This window comes from Chiloscyllium plagiosum, unplaced genomic scaffold, assembly GCF_037043375.1.
Source record: "Chiloscyllium plagiosum isolate Xiang-an unplaced genomic scaffold, Cpla_swu_hap1 HiC_scaffold_20, whole genome shotgun sequence".
Classification (NCBI taxonomy): Eukaryota; Metazoa; Chordata; class Chondrichthyes; order Orectolobiformes; family Hemiscylliidae; genus Chiloscyllium; species Chiloscyllium plagiosum.
The window spans coordinates 999,378-1,021,257 of record NW_028270158.1 but is presented as its reverse complement, the minus strand read 5'-3'; the positions used below and the strand labels follow the sequence as shown (position 1 = coordinate 1,021,257).

At 42.7% G+C, this 21,880-nt stretch overlaps 1 protein-coding gene and 1 long non-coding RNA gene across 5 annotated transcripts in view; one reads left to right on the top strand and one right to left on the bottom strand.

Moving 5' to 3' along the window:
- Nucleotides 1-21,880, top strand: part of ccp110 (centriolar coiled-coil protein 110) — an 89,172-nt gene that overhangs the window by 5,520 nt on the left and 61,772 nt on the right. For all 4 annotated transcript variants that reach the window (XM_087997582.1, XM_087997585.1, XM_087997584.1 and 1 more), the window contains 2 exons: nt 6,583-6,751; nt 12,072-12,200. In XM_087997582.1, the coding sequence (XP_087853708.1) occupies nt 6,605-6,751; nt 12,072-12,200 (276 nt within the window). In that variant the 5' untranslated portion in view covers nt 6,583-6,604. The remainder of the gene's footprint in view (nt 1-6,582; nt 6,752-12,071; nt 12,201-21,880) is intronic.
- On the bottom strand, nt 6,637-21,011 carry LOC148146558 (uncharacterized). Its single transcript, XR_015760523.1, has 3 exons — nt 20,926-21,011; nt 9,421-9,523; nt 6,637-6,759 (listed from the first exon to the last, which is right to left on the bottom strand). It is a non-coding gene; the product is annotated as an uncharacterized LOC148146558 (long non-coding RNA).

Sequence of the window (21,880 nt, the reverse complement as noted above, 5' to 3'; positions counted from 1 at the left end):
GAGAGACCGAATGCTGCGGTATCTTCTGCCAGATAGCAGGAGGGAGAAGAATTTGAGTGAGGGGTGTATGGGGTCTTCCACAATTCCACTAGCCTTTTGGATGCAGCGTGTGGTGTAAACTTCTGTAATAGAGGGACAAGAGACCCCAATGATGACGCCAGCAGGGGGATGGGAACCAAAATTGTAGTTCGGGTGTCCAGGAGGTTTAGAGTAGTGAGTTCAGAAATATGGTTTAAAGGTTGCAAGAGTTCACTGGCAAGCAGGAAAGTGGTTTGAAGTGTGTCTACTTCAATGCCAGGAACATCCGGAATATGTTTATGTACGTGCAGCATGGATTGGCACCTGGGACTTTGATGTTGTGGCCATTTCGGAGACATGGGTAGAGCAGGGACAGGAATGGTTGTTGCAGGTTCCGGGATTTAGATGTTTCAGTAAGAGAAAGTGAGGACCGCAGATGCTGAAGATCAGAATTGAGAGTGTGGTGCTGGAAAAGCGCAGCAGGTCAGGCAGCATCTGAGGAGCAGGCAAATCAACGTTTCGGGCAAAAGCCCTTCAACAGAAATCAGGCTTGTGCCTGAAACATCGATTCTCCTGATCAAGCCTGATTTCATTTAAAGGGCTTTTGCCTGAAACGTCGATTCTCCTGCTCCTCGGATGCTGCCTGACCTGCTGTGCTTTTCCAGCACTACATTCTTGGCCATGTTTCCGTAAGAGCAGAGAAGATGATAAAAAGAGGTGGAGATGTGGCATTTTTAGTCAAGGACAGTGTTACGGTGGCAGAAAGGACTTATGAGGACTTGTCTGCTGAGGTAGTATGGGCTGAGGTTAGAAACAGGAAAGGAGAGGTCACCCTGTTGGGAGTTTTCTGTAGGCCTCTGAATAGTTCGAGATAATTCTGGATAGGAGGGAGAGTAACAAGGTAGTTGTTCTGGGGGACTTTAACTTTGCAAATATTGAATAGAAATCCTATAGTTTGATTACTTTAGATGGGTCAGTTTTTGTCCAATGTGTGCAGGAGGGTTTCCAGACACAGTATGTAGACAGGCCAACAAGGGCCAGGCCACATTGGATTTAGGTACTGGATATTGAACCTGGCCAGGTGTTAGATTTGGAGATAGGTGTGCATATTGGTGATAGTGATCACAATTCAGTTATGTTTATGTTAGCGATGGAAAGGGGTAGGTATATACCGCAGAGTAAGAATTATTGCTGGGGGAAAGGCAAAACTTATGATGTATAGAATGGGGAAGGAAACTGCAGGGGATGGGGCCAATTGAAATTTGAAACTTATTCAAGGAACAGCTACTGTGTGTTCTTGATAAGTATGTCCCTGTCAGGCAGGGAGGAAGTGGTTGAGCGAGGGAGCCATGGCTTTCTAAGGAAGTTGAATCTCTTGTCAAGAGTGAGTAGAAGGCTTATGTTAGGATGAGACTTGAAGACTCAGGGGGTATGAGAGTTACAAGTCAGTCAGGAACGACCTAAATAGAGAGCTAAGAGGAGTTAGGAGGGGACATGAGATGTTGTTGCCAGATAGGAAAAGGAAAACCCTAAAGCTTTCTCTAGGTATATCAGGAATAAAAGAATGACAAGAGAAGATTAGAGCCAATCAAGGATAGTAATGGGAAGTTGTGCGTGGAGTCAGAAGAGATAGGGGAAGCACTAAATATTCACACTGGAAAAAGACAATGTTGTCGAGGAGTAAACTGAGATACAGGCTACTAGACTAGACAAGATTGACGTTTGCAGGAAGAAGATGTTAGCAATTCTGGAAAGTGTGAAAATAGGTGAGTCCCTGGGCCAGATGGGAGTAATCTTAGGATTCTCTGGGAAGCCAGGGAGGAGATTCAGAGCCTTTGGCTTTGATCTTGTTATTGTCGACAGGCATTGTACAAGAAGACTAGAGGATAGCAAATGTTATCCCCTTGTTCAAGAGGGGAGTAGAGACAACCCTGGTAATTATAGACCAGTGCGCCTTATTTCGTTTGTGGTAAAGTGTTGGAAAGGATTATAAGAGAGAGGATTTATCCTCTAGTGAGGAATAAGTTGATTAGGATAGTCAACACAGTTTTGTGAAGGGTAGGTCGTGCCTCGCAAACCTTATTGAATTTTTTGAGAAGGTGACCAAACAGGTGGATGAGGGTAAAGCGGTTGATGTGGTGTATATGGATTTCAGTAAGGTGTTTGACAAGGTTCCCCACGGTTGGCTATAATTGACTGGAAGAGGGCAAAGAAGGATGGTTTAGTAAGTTTGTGGATGACATTAAGGTCGGTGGAGTTGTGGAGAGTTGTTGCAGGTTACAGAGGGACATAGGGAAGCTGCAGAGCTGGGCTGAGAGGTGGCAAATGGAATTTAATGCAGAAAAGTGTGAGGTGATTCACTTTGGAAGGAGCAACAAGAAGGAAGAATATTGGGCTAATGGTAATATTATTAGTAGTGTAGATGAGCAGAGAGATCTCGGTGTCCATGTACATCGATCCCTGAAAGCTGCCACCCAGATTGATAGAATTGTTAAGGAGGCCTACGGTGTGTTAGCTTTTAATGGTAGAGGGATTGAGTTTCGGAGCCACAAAGTCATGCTGCAGCTGTACAAAACTGTAGTGCGGCTGCACTTGGAGTATTGCGTACAGTTTTGGGCACTGTATTATGGGAATAATGTGGAAGCTTTGGAAAGGGTTCAGGAGATTTACAAGAATGTTGCCTGGTATAGAGGGATGGTCTTATTAGGAAAGGCTGAGGGATTTGAGGTTGTTTTGGTTAGAGAGAAGGAGGTTGAGAGGTGACTTAATTGAGACAATCAGAGGGTTAGATAGGGTGCACAATGAGAGCCTTTTTCCTCTGATAAGGATGGCTCACATGAGGGGACATAGCTTAAAATTGAAGGATGATAGATGTAGGACAGATGTTGGAGGTACTTTCTTTACTAAGTGCAGTATTGACATGGAAAGCACTGCCTGCAACAGCAGCAGACTTGCCAAGTTTAAGGGCATTTAAATGGTCATTAGATAAACATAGGGATGATAATGGAACAGGGTAGGATAGTTGGGTTTCAGATTGGTTCCACAGGACGGCGCAACATCGAGGTTTGAAGGGCCTGCTCTGCGCTGTAATGTTTTGTGTTCTATGTTCTGAGCTCTTCTTAGCTATCCTCACTATCTGTTGAAGGTTCTTATGATCCGACACGTTGCAATTCCTGAACCAGGCAGTGATGCAGCAGCTCAGGCTACTCTCAATGAACCCTCTATAGAATGTGGTGAGGGTAGGGGCTGGGAGGTGCGCTTTTGTCAGCCTGTGCAGAAAGTAGAGACCCTGCTCGGCTTTCTTGGCTATGGAGCTGGTGTTGAGGGTTCAAGTGAGATTCTCCACTAGGTGTACACCAAGAAATTTGGTGCTCTTCACGTTCGCCACGGGGGAGCAGTCGATGTCCAGCGGAGTGGTTGCTCCGTGCCTCCTGAAGTGAACAACCATCTCTATCATCTTGTCCACATTCAGTGACAGATTGGCTCTGCACCAGTCCGTTAGCTGCTGCACCTCCTCTCTATATGTTGACTTGTCATTCGTGCTGAAGAGACCTACTTCAGTTGTATCATCAGCGAACTTGATGATGTGATTCGATCTGTGCATTGCTGCACAGTTGTGTGTTGGCAGGGTGAACAGCAGTGGACTGAGGAAGTTGGTGGTTAGAAAGGACAGGCAGGAAGGTGAGTTGTGAATTGGATTCAGTTAGCCAGGATCTTATTGAATGATGGGCTCAATTACCAACTTGTCTTATTTCTTCTCCACTTTTAATATTTTCATATCTGTTTTTCTCCCAAACAGCTGGATGCTGCTAGGAGAGAAATTGAATCAAATGCTTTATGTCAAAGTATTTTACAGCTACTTTGAGACCAACTAGTAGTTTGAAAGACAAAGAGCTGTTCAAGGGACACAAAGTTAAGTGGAGGAAATTAAGTAAGCACTCATTTTGAGAAGGCTAGAATATAAGCATAGTGATATACACTTCAGCAGTAAAAGTCGTTGGTCAGACTGCATTTGGAATATTGTGGACAGTTTTGGGCCCTGTATATAAAGGAAGATGCTCTGGCCTTGGTGGAGGTGCGGAGGTTTACAAGAATGATCTCAGATGATGAATGGTTGAGGACTCTTGGGTCTCACTTGATGGAGGTTAGAAAGATGAGGGGGAGATCTGATTGAAACTTACAGTATACTTAGAAGCCTGAATAGAGTGGATGTGGAGAAGATGTTTCCATTAGTAGGAGAGACTAGGATTCGAAAGAACAGAGTGAAAGGATGACTGTCGAGAACTAAGATGAGGAGGAATTTCTTCAGCCTTAGAGTATTTAATCTGGGGAACTCATTGGCGCTGATATCTGTGAGCTGAAAATGTATTGCTGGAAAAGCGCAGCAGGTCAGGCAGCATCCAGGGAACAGGAGAATCGACGTTTCGGGCATAAGCCCTTCTTCAGGAATCTGTGAGGCCAAGTCATTGAGTGTATTTAGGACAAAGATAGCTAGGTTCTTGATTGGTAAACCGATCAAGGGTTACAGGGAGAAGGCTGGAGAATGGGGTTGCAAAGTAGATCAGTCTTGATTGAGTCTGCACCACCATTCAGTGGGCCAAATGGCCTAATTCTGCTCCTGGTCTTATTGTCCTCGAGCCAGCCATTTCTGATGTGTGCTTCAGCTCCTTTTGACAAAGTGACTCCTTGTGCGAGATCAAAGTAAAACAAGCCCTGTTGATACCTCTTTAGTGTCTGAACAGCCAAGAATAATCTCTCCCTCTGCCTCAGAAAGAGTACTGAGTGGTATCAGCCCTAATTAACTGTTTACTTGAAGATTCTTAAATTCAATTCTTAAGAGTGAAAATTGGGAAGCAAAATAACAAGATATGCTTCACGGGTCTGGGCAATTTTTTTTTGTTTGGCCCTGGAAGGATCACTTGAGGTAATTTTGGGTTAAGTAGAGCCTTGATAGTTTGTTTTAATTGCTTCAGAATGTTATAGTCAAGTCAAACAAAACTATATCTAACTAAGATAGGATTGAGAGGGATGTTCAAGTCTATTTTCAACAGAATTACTGAGAATTGTTAGAAACAAACCATTGTTTATGCTGCATGTGAATTTTTTTGCAATGTCACATTTGTCATATTGCATTGGGAGAAAGGAAAAAGTTATTTACATGGAGAATTCGTTTTAAATGTGGTTTATCTGTGAATTATTATTCACTGTAACATACATGACAAATCATTCATTATATATGTGTGAATAACTTCTATGAAGACCACAATTTCATTTTATATATTTTTGACTATGGACTAAAACCTGAAAAGGACTTTTGAAACCAAACATTGAGGAAGGAATGACTGCAGGTTTTAAAAGTGTTGGTGAAGCTCAGCATGTAGCGATTACACTGCAACTTTGTTCAAGCAGCAGTGGGTGGTGGTTGTTTGTAGATGGTACAGTACAGTGGAGTATGTGCAGGCTGCAGTTTTTGCCAGTAACAAGTTGCTGATTAGTTTGTTACATTGTGACTAGTCTTGGATTGAAAGATCTTTAGCCTGCCAACACTCCTGATTTATTTCTGATTAGCTGAATCCCTTGTGGGTGAGAATGGTAATGCTCTAAGAGTGGTTTGTTTTTCTTTTTATTTTGGCATTAAAAATACCTGAAACCAGAAGAAAGTTGCAGCTGGTTTTGTCTTTAATTGATAACAAAGAGGCTTTGTAGACAATATACCAATTGATGTGTGTCTTCTGCAAAGAAGAGAATGAGCAACATAGTATTGGCAGGCATGAAGCAACATCTCAATGAACCCTGTCGATACTGTTTAACTGTTTCTTTCTTCCTTCCACCTATAAAACCATTTCTTTGTGTATGTCTAGGCATTTTAAGAGAGGAATTAGTATTTTCACTTATAGAGCCATATGTTGATTGTTCATAACTGATTAGAATGTACTTTTTGTGATAAACTGTAGTTAAGTACAGGAACCCTATGTCAGTGTTTTCTGTTCGAACCAGATAAATTAGAGACTTGCATTTGCAGTATTTACCTTAGCTGGTAAAACATAAAACACTTCTGAAAAATGTTATGAAATAAGTGTGATCTGCACAAAGATTTTTATTAAATTGTGTTTTACTACAGGTTTTGTCACTATTGGGTAATTTTAGGGAGATATTTCTTTTGGTGAAAATACAGAAGAACCTCATGGCTTTGTTGAATGAAATGAGCTGATGATTTTAAAAATGATATTGATTAAATCACGTCTTGTTTGCATATCTATGATACCCTAATGACCGAAAAATGGTTGAAACAGAAGTTTAAGGAAATTTTGAAATCCAAATAACGAACATGCAGTTTTGGGTAATGTGGATTGGTTGCACTTGTAAGGTAAAAGACTATTCACATAATCTTTTGCAAAAGTCAGAGTAGCACAGCACCCTACATTGTTTCCAACATTAGCAATATAAATTAGTTTTATATTGGTGAGAAAAATAGCTGTCTGAAATATATTTGGAGTTGTACAACTAGTTTATTTGGAATGGCAGTTGTGATCCCACTAACCTGTAATTCACTTTGTTTTACAGCTATAGAAGAAATGTTTAGCAGATGAGAATGGAGGATTATGAGGAGTTTTGCAATAGACATTTAGCCAGGATTCAGACTGAGATGGTGGAAAATAAATCATTTGAGTCAGTGTGGCCAAAGAACAATTCTGTTATCCACTTCCACGGGATTGCTGCACTCTGTCCTCTGGTATGACTCTTGATTTAATGAAAAAAAATTAAATGTCATTATTATATTAATGGAAATTAGGACCAATATATGTTTTACTTATTGCTTTTCTTTCTGAAATCTAAAATACACTTGTTCAGAACATGATGTTGATGGTTCTTAATACAAATTATTATTTTCCACGCATACATACATACAAAATTAAAGACTGAAGATTGAAAGTGAAACACCTTGGAGTGTTATTCCATGCACATCTAACCGCTAACACAACTGCATTTCCTGTCCTGTGTTGAATAAAAAAAAGACACCTAGTTCGAACGGATATTAATGATTATAACCTTGTAATTGAGAAGACAGAATTGGGAACTGCAGATGCTGGAGATCAGAGTCAAGATTAGAGTAGTGCTGGAAAAGCACAGCAAGTCAGGCAGCATCCAAGGGAGCAGGAAAATCAATCTTTTGGGCAAAAGCCCTTCATCAGGAATGAGGCTGGGAGCCTCAGGGGTGGAGAGATAAATGGGAGGTGGGGAGTGGGGCTGGAGAGAAGGAAGCTGAGAGTGCAATAGGTGGATGGAGGTGAGGGTGAAGGTGATAGGTCGGAGAGGAGAGTAGTGCGGATTGGTGGGAAGGAAGATTGACAGATGGGACAGGTCATGAGGATGGTACTGAGCTGGAAGGTTGGAACTGGGGTAAGGTGGGGGAGGGGAAATGAGGAAACTGGTGAAATCCACATTAATGCCATGGGGTTGAAGGGTTCTGAGGCGTCGGGTGGTGAGGGAGCGGTGGTGGAGGAGGCCCAGGAACTACATATCCTCGGCAGAGTGGGAGGGGGAATTGAAATGTTCGGCCACGGGGTGGTGGGGTTGATTGGTATGGGTATCCTGGAGATGTTCTCTGAAGCACTCTGTGAGAAGGCATCCAGTCTCTCCAATGCAGAGGAGACCGCATCGGGAGCAATGGATACAATGACAGGTGTGGGAGTGTAGGTAAAACTCTGATGGATGTGGAAGGCTCCTTTGGGGCCTTGGATGGAGGTGAGGTAGGAGGTATGGGCGCATGTTTTGCAATTCCTGCAATGGCAGGGGAAGGTGCCAGAGGGGAGGGTGGGTTGTTGGGGGTGCGTGGACTTGACCAGGTAGTCGCGGAGGGAACGGTCTCCGCAGAAAGCAGATAGGGGTGGGAAGGGAAATATATCCCTTGTGCTGGGGTCTGTTTGTAGGTGGTGGAAATGTCGATGGATGATGCGATTTATGAAGAGGTTGGTGGGGTGGAAGGTGAGGACTGGGGGGGGGTGGGGATTCTGTCCTTGTTGCCCACCTTCTCTCACTTACCTCCTGCAAAAGTATTCCCAATTCCACCACCTCCGTCGCTTCTGCTCCCAGGAGGACCAGTTCCACCACAGAACACACCAAATGGCCGCCTTCTTCAAAGACCACAACTTGCCCACCCATGTGGTTAAAGATGCCCTCCAAAGCATCTCATCGACATCCTGCCCCTCTGCCCTTGAACCCCTGTCCTCGAATCCCATCCCTCCAACCGCAACAAGGACAGAACCACCATCCCCCTGGTCCTCACCTTCCACCCTACCAACCCCTCCGCATAAATTGTATCATACGACATATCTGCCACCTACAAATGGACCCCACCACCAGGGATATATTTCCCTCCCCGCCCCTGTCCATTTCCCGCAAAGACCATTTCCTCTGCGACTCCTTGGTCATGCCCACGCCCCCAACAATCATCCCTCCCCTTCCGGCAGGAATTGCAAACATGCGCCCACACCTCCCCCCCCCCCCCCCCCCCTCACTTTCGTCAAAGGCCTCAAAGGAGCCTTCCACATCCATCAAAATTTCACCTGCACTTCCACACGTCATTTATTATGTCTGCTGCTCCCAATACGGTCTCCTCTACGTTGGGGAGACCAGACGCCTTCTTACAGAGCGCTTCAGAGAACATCTCTGGGACACCCGCACCAATCAACTCCACTGCCCTGTGGCCAAACATTTCAACTCCTCTTCCCGCTCTGCCAAGGACATGCAGTTCCTGGGCCACGTCCACTGCCATTCCCTCACCACCTGGTGCCTGGAAGAAGAACGCCTCATCTTTTGCCTCGGGACCCTTCAACCCTATGGCGTTAATGTGGACTTTCCTCATTTCCCCTCTCCCCACCTTACCCCAGTTCCAACTTTCCAGCTCAGCACTGTCCTCCTGACCTGTCCCACCTGTCAATTTTTCTTCCCACCTATCCGCTCCACCCTCCTCTCTGATCGATCACCTTCACCCCCACTGTCATCCACTATTGCATTCTCAACTACCTTCCCTCCAGCCCCACCCTCTTCGTATTTGTCTCTCCACCCCCGAGGCTCCCAGCCTCATTCCTGATGAAGTGCCTTTGCCCAAAACGTCGATTTTCCTGCTCCAGCCTGACCTGCTGTGCTTTTCCAGCACCACTCTAATCTTGACTTTGTAATTGATGCAAACTTTATTGGTGTTTGGCAGTTTGCCTCAAATCTTTCATGTCCTTGGCTTCCTGCTTCCATTAGAAGATTCACATGACTACATTTCAATTATGCAATTTGTTTTTAAACTATATCTACAAGGTGAGGGACAATAAGCCACAGATACATTTTATATAACATAATAGATCTCATAAAACATTGCATTTTCAAAGGATATAGTCGAAGTCTTACCTTTATTGTCTCCATGTTGTGTTGCTTCTCTTGTTTTGATTCTATCACTGAAGGACTTGCTTTCCATTTCAGTACGTCTTCTGTCTTTTCCTGATTCTTTTTGCTTGAATAAAGCGCAGGTGGTTAAGCAATTGTGGGATTTTCTTTGACATCTCTTCCCTTTTGTTGCTTGAAGAGTGGATTTCATAATTGGTTTAGCCTACTTTGGAATGCAATCGTTTCTGTATTTCAAAAGCAAATTAGGGAAAAAAAGCTGCCTGGTCCTTATGTTTGATACTGTTTCAGTCAGGGGAATTTTAACCTCTTTCTAAAAAATCTAATTTTTGTTTATGTTTTATACTTAACACACGTTGTTCAGGTTCTAAATTTCATCTAAGTTTAGGCACCTGATATTTACCAGCTCTTCATTGAAAAGTATCTTAGGTTGGCGAACTAACTCAAACTGGGTTCTGTATTGTACATTGGCTAACTCAAAATCATTAATACTAAAAAATGTGGAGCTGGGGTACGCGACTCGTGGCAATGAAATACAGTCACCAGAGAAGCAGTATTAAAGAAAGAAATGGGACTAAACGCAGGTAAGCTCCCTGGCCCTGATGGCTTGCAACCTGGCATCCCAAAAGAAGTAGCTACAGAGATATTGGATGTGATTTTCCAAGAATCCTTTTGATTCTGAAGAAGTACTGGAGGATTGGAAAACTACCAATGTTGACACTTCTTCAAGAGCAAAGGAAGGGAAAGAAGTGCTTAACTATGCGCTGATTAGACTAACATTTGTTAAAATTTTTTTTAATCAATTATTAAGGAAGCAGTAGTACATATGGATAATCTTAATCTAATAAAGCAAAATCAGTATGACTTCATGAAAGGGAAATAGTGTTTTTTGAGGCAGTCTAGACGAGCGAATAGAGTGGAGCCAGTCGATACATTGTATTTGGTCTTTCAAAAAGTGTTTGACAAATCAACTTGTTCATTTTGGAAAGGAGAACAAAAGAACAGAATGTTATTTAAATGGAGAAAAAGTCAGAAAGCTGCAACGTAAGGGGACTTGGGTATACTTTGTGAATGAAATGCAGAAAGCTAGTACACATGTGCATGAGGTAATCAGGAAAGCTTTTGGAATGTTGGCCCATATTTCAAGGAGTTTGGAGGAAAAGAGTAGGGAAGAGACACAGCAACTGGAGTACTGAGAGTAGTTTTGCTCCCCTTATTTCAAGAAAGAGGTCACTTAATTTGGAGGCAGTTCAGAGAAGATTCACTAGGATAATTCCTGGTATGGAGGGATTGTTTTATGAACAACGGCGAAATAGTTTGGGACTCTCCTCGCTGGACTTTGGAAGAATGAACGCACTAAAACATTTTGGATTCTTAAGGCGCTTGACAGGGTAAGTGCTGAAAGGATGTTTCCCCTCATGGGAGAGTCTAGGACCAGAGGCCATAGTCGGGTGGCACAGTGGTTAGCACTGCTGCCTCACAGTGCCAGAGACCCGGGTTCAATTCCCGCCTCAGGCGACTGACTGTGTGGAGTTTGCACGTTCTCCCCGTGTCTGCGTGGATTTCCTCCGGGTGCTCCGGTTTCCTCCCACAGTCCACAGATGTGCAGGTCAGGTGAATTGGCCATGCTAAATTTCCTGTAGTGTTAGGTAAGGGGTAAATGTAGGGGTATGGGTGGGTTGCGCTTCGGCGGGTCGGTGTGGACTTGTTGGGCCGAAGGGCCTGTTTCCACACTGTAATGTAATGTAATCTAATCTAATCTAATAAAGGGATACCAATCTAAAATTGTGATGAAGAATTTTTTCTCAGGGTTGAGTGTCTCTTGAGCTCCTTGCCACATGGAGCTGTGGGGGCAGAGTCCTTCTGTATATTTAATTCTGAGATTCTTGATTAGGAGAATCAAGGATTATGGGAAAATGCAAGAAAATGAATGTGAGGAATGCTGGATTAGTTATGATGCTATTAAATGGCTGAGCAGGCTAAAGGGGCTGAACGACCTCCTATTCCTCGACTTATGAACTAGGTACAGACTATTGCATAAGTTCACAAAGGTGGGTACATAATAGCAAGTTGTTTTGGTTTTTACAGCCATCTTGGTTATCTCTACTCAGTTTTGTCCAAAGCTACTTAGAGGCAATAGAAAGAAGTGGATGATTTGTGAAACAGATTTATGGAAGCCAATATTTTAATTAAATATATTTGCTAAGGTATTTTGGTTTGTTTGTCTTGTTTGACTAGAATATCTTTTTAAAGCAAAAGATCTTAGTGACAGCCTTCTGTCTTGTAAAACGATAGTTGGCATTATTGTCGACAACTATGTTTAAACAAAGATCATGTGTTGACTTGGGTTACTTAGTCAATGAAAGCTTCATAAGCACAGCGTCTTTGAAATCGGAAAATACTTTAAACAATAGTTATGAGCTTTCATGAGCTGAGTCAACAACCAAGCTTTAGCTGGTTATTTGATAACTTTTATTTCAGCATTGAGTTATTCATCATCTAACTAATGGAGCGAATAAGTGGTATTTACAATACATAGTGCAGGTACTTCTGAATAAGGTTGGTTTTTGAAGGTTGAAATTGGATCTAATGAGCTTTAGATTTGCTGAAAGCTTTCTTACCATCATACTGAAGTAAGGTAACTTTTCCTATTACAGATGAATAGTGAAAGGAAGCTGGAGATGCAGCAGTACAGACAAAAAGCTGTGGAATTGGAGCTCAAGCGGCAGAAAGCGAGAAAAAGTGCCTTACTAACTCGTGTACAAGAAATTATAGAAAATGTACAGGTTAGTTATTTTGTTGTCTTTGTGTAAATTAATGAGTTTTAAAACCTGGAATTTTAAAACACCAGGCAAAAATTTGAAATTGCAATACAGATTACATAATTATTCTACCTTCATTGACATTGTAATGTTTTAAACAACTTGACTGTTGAAATTCTGAATAGTTAGTGCTTCTATTTTGCTTTGTATTAGTAAATGGCTTGCTACTTCTAGATGCTTATGATATTTACCATTCTATAACACAGGAAAGTACAGATTATTTTAGTGTCCAGTTTAGCTCAGTGGTAGCAATTGAATAAGGTGGGTGAAGCTGCAGCATGGGAATTTGATGTGGCCATTTCGGAGACATGGATAGAGCAGAGACAGGAATGGTTGTTGCAGGTTCTGGGGTTTAGATGTTTCAGTAAGATTAGAGAAGATGGTAAAAGAGGGGGAGGTGTGGCATTTTTAGTCGAGAACAGTATTGTGGCAGAAAGGACTCGTCTACTGAGGAAGTATGAGCTGAAGTTAGAAACAGGCAAGGAGAGGTCACCCTATTGGGGTTTTCTAACGGCCTCCAAATAGTTCCAGAGATATACAAGAAAAAATTGCAAAGACGATTCTAAATAGAAGCGGGAGTAACAGGGTAGTTGTTATGGGGGACTTGAACTTTCCAAATATTGACTGGAATAGTTCAAGTACTTTAGATGGATCAATTTTTGTCCAATGTGTGCAGGAGGGTTTCCTGACGCAGTATGTAGACAGGCCAACAAGGGTCAAGGCCACATTGGATTTGGTACTGGGTAATGAACCTAGCCAGGTGTTAGATTTGGAGGTAGGTGAGCACAATTCGTTATGTTTACTTTAGCAACGGAAAGAGATAGGTAAGTAACACAGGGCAAGAGCTATAGCTAGGGAAAGGGCAATTATGATGTGATTAAGCAAAATTTAGGATGCAGATTATGGGAAGGAAACTGCAGGGAATGGGCACAATTGAAATGTGGACCCTATTCAAGGAACAGCTACTGCGTGTCCTTGATGAGTATGTACCTGTCAGGCAGGGCAGAAGTGGTTGAGTGAGGGAGCCGTGGTTTACTAAGGAAGTTGAATTTCTTGTCGAAGAAGAAGAAGTCTTGTGTTAGGATGAGACGTGAAGGCTGATTAAGGGCGCTTGAGAGTTACAGATTAGCAAGGAAAGACCTAAAGAGAGAGCTAAGAAGAGTCAGGAGGGGACATGAGATGTCTCTGGCAGGTAGGATCAAGGAAAGCCCTAAAGCTTTCTATTGTATGTCAGGAATAAAAAAAAAAAATGACAAGAGAATGATTAGGGCCAATCAAGGATAATAGTGGGAAGTTGTGTGTGGAGTCCAAGGAAATAGGGGAAGCGCTAAATAATTTTCGTCAGTATTCACACTGGAAAAAGACAATGTTGTCGAGAATACTGAGATACAGGCTATGAGACGAGACGAGATTGAGGTTCACAATGAGGAGGTGTGAGCAATTCTGGAAAGGGTGAAAATATATAAGGCCCTTTGGCCCGATGGGATTTATCCTAGGATTCTCTGGGAAGCCAGGGAGGAGATTCAGAGCCTTGAGCTTTGATCTTTATGTTGTCATTGTCTACATGAATAGTGCTATAAAACTGGAGGATAACAAATGTCCTCTTCAAGGAGGAGAGTAGAGACAACTTTGGTAACAGAAGACCAGTGAGCCTTATTTTGGTTGTGGGTTAAGTGTTGGAAGAGATAGGATTTATAATCATGTAAGAAGGAATAACTTGATAGGGATGGTTTTGTGAAGGGTAAGTCGTGCCTCACAAACCTTATTGAGTTCTTTGAGAAGGTGACCAAACAGGTGGATGAGCGTAAAGCGGTTGATGTCATGTATATGGATTTCAGTAAGGCATTTGATAAGGGGTCACATGGTAGGCTATTGCGCAAAATACGGAGGCATGGGATTCAGGGTGCTTGTGGTTTGGATCAGAAATTGTCGAGCTGAAAGAAAACAGTGGTGGTTGATGGGAAATGCTCACCTTGGAGCTGAGTTACTAGTGGTGTATCGCTAGGATCTGTTTGGGGCCACTGCTGTTTGTCATTTTTATAAATGATCTGGATGAGGGCATAGAACAATGGGTTAGTAAATTTGCAGATGACATTATTGTCGATGGAGTTGTGAATAGTGCAAAGAATGTTGCAGGTTACAGAGGGACATAGATAAGCTGCAGAGCTGGGCTGAGAGGTGGCAAATGGAGATAGTTCACTTTGGTAGGAGCAACAGGAATAAAGAGTACTGGGTTAACGGTAAGATTCTTGGTAGTGCAGATGAACAGAGAAATCTCAAGTGTCCGTGTGCGTAGTGCCACCCAGGTTGATAGGGTTATTAAGAAGGCCTACGGTGTGTTAGCTTTTATTGGTCGAGGGATTGCGTTTCGGAGCCACCAAGTCATGGTGTACCTGTATAAAACGCTGGTGCTGCTGCAGTTTGAGTATTGTGTACAGTTCTGGTCACCATATTATAGGAACAATGTGGAAAGGGTCCAGAGGAGATTTACAAGGATTTTGCCTGATATGGAGGGAAGGTCTTATGACGAAAGGCTGAAGGACTTGAGGCTGTTTTTTGTTGGAGAAGAAAGTTGAAAGGTGACTTAATTGAGACACACAAGATAATCAGAGGGTTCGATAGAGTGGACAGTAAGAGCCTTTTTCCTTGGACGGTGATAGCTAGCACGAAGGGCCACAGCTTTAAATTGCAGGATGATAGATATAGGACAGGTACCAGAAGTAGTTTTTTTTAAACTTAGTGTAACATTGGCGTGGAACGCTCTCTCTGTCTGCAACAGTAGTAGACTCGCCAACTTTAAGGGCATTTAAATGGTCATTGGATAAATATATGGATAAAACTGGAAAAGTGTAGGTTAGATGGGCTTCAGATTGGTTCACAGGTCGGTGCAATACTATAGGGCCTGTACTATGCTGTAATGTTCTGTATTCTATGAAATCTTAGTTCAAGCCCTACTCTGGATTTAAATATGTACAGGCAGTTCTGTTATCACATTTCTTTCTTTAATTGGCTGTAAAGTGATTGGGCAAATAGGGAATGCTAATTCTAAAGCACAAGCTTTTAAAGTGTGTGTTGGCTATAATGCGAAGAGATCACCAACACTTTTAAGTGTTGTTTGTATTGTGCTATTTTTGGCTAGCTCAGGATTGCACATGTGTGCAACAATTGCATTCTGGAAGAATTGCCTGTAATCTGTACCATCAGTTTACTATGCGGTGCTGTTATTTTGGGGTGGTTGTCTTTTGGGTAAGATATTCAACGATGATTAGAGTGGATTGTCTAGCATTTTTGAACAAAAAAGCAGGGGACTCAACAATTCCTCAATAATACAGACTGTCTAGTAATTTATCTCATTGCTGTTTGTGGAGAATATATTTGGGCTGTGTGTTGGGGGAATGATTTACTTTCATTCTTCTGGGATGAAGACATTTGGTTCACACAAGTTTAAAATGTGCACTTTATGACCCAGCAGTTTCTGGATTACATGGAAACAATAGAAAATCCTGAGACCAGGGTTAATATGCAGCCTGTAATAATGGTGTACCGTCACTATCTGTTGGCAATAAGGACCCACATCAGTTGTTATAATGCAAAAGGAAGCCTGTTAGCCCACTGAATTCATATCACTTTGAGAGGTTCATCTCTTGATGGAAGTTTTGAATTAGTTCATTTTAGAACTTTAAAAAACTGATGATTTTAATAAAACATTTAAAATTCTGAGGAGATTTGGCAGGATTGATGACAGGATATTTCCCCCTCATGGGGGAGTCTAGAAATGGAGGAGAAAGTGAGGACTGCAGATGCTGGAGATCAGAGCTGAAAATGTGTTGCTGGAAAAGCGCAGCAGGTCAGGCAGCATCCAAGGAGCAGGAGAATCGATGTTTTGGGCATGAGCCCTTCTTCAGGATGCTGCCTGACCTGCTGCGCTTTTCCAGCAACACATTTCGAGTCTAGAAATGGGACTCAATTTGTGAATAAGAAGTCTCTCATTGAAGATGCATGAGGGAATTTCCTCTTTGAGGGTTGTTCGCTTTTGAAATTCAGTTAATATCAGAGATTGGGGTACAGGAAAGTGGATGTAAGGCAATAATCAGATCAGCAATGATCTTGAATTATGAAGCAGGCCAAGGGCCAAATGGCCGACTCCTTTTTCTTACCGTCATCTGAGTTTAGATATGATGGAAGGTATCATCATTAGTGCTATCAAGCAGCACCTCCTCAGGAGTAATCTGCTTAGTAGCGTCCAGTTTGGGTTCTGCCAGGATAATTCCGCTCCTGACCCCATTACAACCTTGCTTTGAGAGTGGACAATAGGACTGAATTCCAGAGGTGAGGTAAGTGTGACAGTCCTTGGCATCAAAACTGCATTTGATGGAATGTGGCATTAAGGAGCCTTGGCAAAACTGGAATTGATGGGAAACTGGGGGCAAATTTTCTGGAAGGTGGTTGTTGGACAAAATCAGAAGACCGAACAATACCCATGAGGGGGACCTCAATTGTGATCTTGGGTTCAGGTTGCGCTCCATGTAACCCTACCATAATGTTCTGTGTAAAATCTTCCTTACTGTGCTGTTTTGATGCCATCACCTTGATAACTCATTCTCTCTGTACTTTACTTATTTTGTATAGTTTTGGATTATTTCTTACTTTGGTTAAACCCTCATCATGCGCCTCATACCTATCATGTTATTCGAGCCATTTGGTTTGACTCTTGCACCATCCTATTTTGATTTTTTTTGTAATTATTAATTAGATCATAGGTCATCCCTTCACTTGCTGATCAGCTGTTGATACTTGACTTAGACTGTTCGACACTTTTGATCACCTTCAAAGAATTGTTATTCAGCCTGTCATTACTCCACTCACTATTTGTATTTGTTTTCATCCTCTTAATTACTTAGAATTATTTTACCATTATTTGTCTGCATATAAATGCTGTGCCTGTGTGCTTCCCTCCACCTGACAAAGGTGCAGCGCTATGAAAGCTTGTGATTTCAAATAAACCTGTTGGATTATAACCTGGTGTCATATGACTTATGACTTTGTCCACACCAGTCCAACACCGGCATCTTCACATCGTGCTTAGTTGTAGAGTCATAGAGATGTACAGCATAGAACCAATCTACTCCCACCTGCCAGCACCCGGCCCATATCCCTCCAAACCCTTCTTATTCATATACCCATCCAAATGCCTCTTGTTGGAAGTCAGTCATCTCAGCTCTTGGACATTTCTGCAGGAGTTCCTCAGGGTAGTGTCTGAGGTTAGAAATGAGAATGTGCAATCATCAGTAAACAATGTTCAGCACCATTCGTGATTCCTCAGATAACGAAGCAGCCCGTGTCCAATTGCAACAAGATCTGGACAAATCCAGGCTTGGACTGGTAAGCGGCAAGCAACATTCATGCCACACAAATGCCAGGCTATGACTATCACCAATAAAAGATAATCTAACCACCATCCCTTGACATTCAAAGATATTACTATCATTGAATTTCCCACTGTCAACCTCTTGCGGGGTGATCGGACTCACCATTTAAACACAGTGGCTACAGGAGCAGGTGGGGGGCTAGGAATACTGCAGCAAGTAACATACCACCTGACTCCCCAAAGCCTGTCATTCAGTGGTGTGATGAATATTTTCCACTTGCTTGAATGGGTGTAGCCTTAACAACACTCAAGAAGCTTGACACCATTCAGGACAATGTAGCCCGCTTGATTGGCACCACTTTCACAAGCGTCCACTTCTTCTACCACCGACACTCAGTAGCTGCATTTACAAGATGCACTGTAGAAATTCACCAAAGATACTTTGACAGAACCTTCCAAACCCGTGACCACTTTGATCTAGGAGAAGAAGGGCAGCAGATACGTGGGAACACCACCCTCCAAGCCACTCACCACCCTGACTTGGAAATATATCACTGTTGCTGGGTCAAAATCCTAGAATACCCCCCTTTAATGGCATTGTGGGTCAACCCACGGCAGGTGAATTGCAGCGGTTCAAGAAGGCGGCTCGGCACCACCTTCTCAAGGGCAACTAGGGACTGGCAATAATTGCTAGCAAAACAGCGACACCCACAACCCACAAACGAATGAATTTTAAAAAATGTGAACTCCATTCAATAATGTACTCCTGGTGTAGTCTCATCAAGGTCCTATACAATTGCAGCAAGACATTATTACAAAGAGATTAGATTGTAAGAGTGTTAAAGATGAGCATTCTACTCGCCTTCCTAATCGTTTGCTGTACCTGGAATGGTAAATTTCTGTCATACGTGTACAAATTCCCAGGACCCTCAGAATACCAACATTTTTAAGTTTTCACCATATTTAAAACATGCCAATTTGAGTTTTGCTTCCACTTTTTTCCAAGAAAGTCCCACTGAGGCAAGGAATGGTAAGATGAAGGAGCCTTGGACGACAAGAGAAGAGGAGCTTCTTGTCAAGGGGATGAAGGAAGCTTAAGCTTGAGTAAACAAGGATCTGGCACAGCTTTAGAGGATTACAGGGTAGCTAGGAAAGAACTCAAAAATGGACTGAGGAGAGCGAGGAGGGGGCACAAAAAAGCCTTGATGGGAAGGATCAGGGAAAACCCAAAGGTGTTCTACACTAAGGTAAGGAATAAGAGAATGATCAGAGAGAGGGTAGAACAGATCAGGGATAGCGGAGGGAGCTGGAGTCTGAAGTGGTAGGGGAGGCCCTAAATGAGTTTTTTGCTTAAGTATTCACTAGAGAGAGGGGGACCTTGTTGATGGTTAGAACACTGTGGACCATGTTAATAGGCTTGAACAGATTGATATTAAGAAAGTGGATGTGCTGGAAACTCTGGGATGCATTAAGATAGATAAGTCCCCAGAGATGGAGTAGATATATCCAAGGTTACTACGGGAAGCGAGGAATGAGATTGCTGTGCCTCTGGTGATAATCTTTGCATCCTCGCTCTCCACGGGAATAGTACCAGATGATTGGAGGGAGGTGATTGTTGTTCCTCTATTCAAGAAATGGGGAAATCCCTAGGAATTACAACCAGTTAGTCTTGCATCTATGGTAAGCAAGGTACTGGAAAGGATTGAGAGAGAGGATTTATTTCTATTTGGAAAAGAATAGTTTTATTAAATGTAGTCAGCATGAGGGGCAGGTCATACCTCACAAGCCTTATTGAGTTATTTGAGGATGTGACGAGACAGGTTGAGTAGTGGAAGTGGTATATATGGATTTTGGTAAGGCATTTGATAAGGTTCCTCATGGTAGGCTCATTCATAAAGTTCGGAGGTATGGGATACAGGGAAATCTGACTGCCTAGATACAGAATTGGCTGGCTGAAAGAAGACAGTGAGTGATACTGGATGGAAAGTGTTCTTGCATGGAGGTCAGTGACCAGTGGTGTCCCGTAGGGATCTGTTAGAATATAGAACAATACAGCACAGAACAGGCCCTTCGGCCCACGATGTTGTGCCGAACATTTGTCCTAGCAAATATTTGTCCGAGCTCAAATGTTCTCGGGTCTCAGCTCTTTGTAGTTTTTATAAATGACTGAGATGAGGAATTGAAAGAATGGGTTAGTAAGTTTGCCGATGACACTAAGGTTGGTGCTGTTGTAGATAGTATCAAGGGTTGTTGCAGGCTACAACAAGACATTGATGGGCTGCAGAGCTGGGCTGAGAAGTGGTAGATGTAGTTCAACCTGGATAAATGAGAAGTGATTCATTTTGGAAGGTCGAATTCGAATGCTGAATACAGGGTTAAAAACAGGATTCTTGACAGTGTGGAGGAACAGTGGGATATTGGTCCAAATATATAGATCCCTCAAAGTTGCCACCCAAGTGGAATGAAGGGCTTATGCTTGAAACGTCGATTCTCCTGCTTCTTGAATGCTGCCTGACCAGCTGTGCTTTTCCAGCGCCACACTCTTCGACTCTGATCTCCAGCATCTGCAGTCCTCACTTTCCCCTACTCAAATTGATAGGGTTATTAAGAAGACATGTGACATTTTGGCTTTCTTTAACAGGGGGAATTGAGTTTAAGAGCTGTGTGCTGCAACTCTATAAAACCCGAGTTAGGCCATACTTGTGTCCATTTCTGGTTGCCTCATTCTAGGGAGGATGTAGTTGCGTTAGAGAGGGTGCAGAGGAGATTGACCAGGATGCTGCCTGAATTGGAGGGCTTGTCTTATGCAGAGAGGTTGACTGAGCTCGGGCTTTTCACATGGGAGAGAAGAAGGAAGAGAGGTGACTTGATAGAGGTATACAGGTGATGAGAGGCATAGATAGAGTAGATAACCAGAGACTTTTCCCCAGGCAGAAATGGCTATCACGAGGGTCATAATTTTAAGGTGATTTGGAGGAAGGTATACGGGAGATGTCAGAAGTGGGTTCTTTACTACCACCACTGGCAGTGCATTCCACACACCCACCACTCTTTGTGTAGAGTCAGAGACATTAGGGACATTCAAGCGACTGCCGGACAAGCGCATGGACAATCATAAATTGAGGGGTGTGTAGGTTAGGTTGATCTTCAAGGGCCTGTACTGTGCTATACTGTTCTTTGTTCTAAATTGCACACTTGCAATATTCTTGTTGCTGGATGGGTTAAACTACAATCACTCTACACCATCTAGAATAAAACTGTGACTAACTAATTACTAAAATTAGAATTTTCCATTTTCACTGACATAGTTGATTCACTTACTCTGTAGCATGGTGGTACAATGGCATTTTTCATGTACCTGTCACCACAGCACCACCCTGTGTCCCGCTCCATCATTTTGATTATGGAGTACCCAACAAAAGCACGAATCTGACATCAAATGCCTTCTCAAATATTTTCCAGACCCTAAGTCTGTTTTGAGGCAGAAAAGATTGTTGGCCTTTGAGCCTGCTCAAAGTTTCACCCACCAAGATCCACGCTCAAAAGTTTACTGATTAATTTCTATTACCTTTGTAAATAGGTAATACATCAACTATTGTAAGAAAGTGAGGACTGTAGATGGCGATCAGAGTCAAAAGTGTGGCACTGAAAAAGCGCAGCAGGTCAGGCAGCATCTGAGGAGCAGGAGTGTCGACGTTTTGAGCATAAGCTCTTCATCAGAAATGAGGAAGAGCTTATGATCGAAACGTAAACTCTCCAGGGTCTTCGGATGCTATCTGACCTGCTGTGGCTTTCCAGCGCCACGCATCAACTACTATGTTAATGAGCCACCAATACAGAAAAGGCAGAGGCATAATACCGAGAGACCCTGATTAGCTGGTGGTGTTAAGCAATTAGCATTTGAACAGTGTTTTTAAACCGATTTCAGAATCCCATTCAGACTATTTCCAAACCAAAGAAAAGCAGAAATCAAAATGCAGAGCTGGAGAAACATGGTAGGCCTGGCAGTGTCTGTTGAGAGAAAAACAAAGTTAACATTTTCAAGTCCAGTGCTCCTTTGTTAGACTCATTGTATTTCCCTAAAACCTTTTATTTCAGATTTCTGGGGGTGGGTATGGTGACAGAGAACGTAACAAACAAAGCTAAAAGAAAAGGAAGAAATGGGGATGAATTCACAATGTGAAGATGTTGAACTCAGTATTAAGTCCAGATAATTGTAAAGTGCCTAGTCTGAAGATGAGATCATGTTCCTCCAGTTTGCCCTGTGATTTGCTGG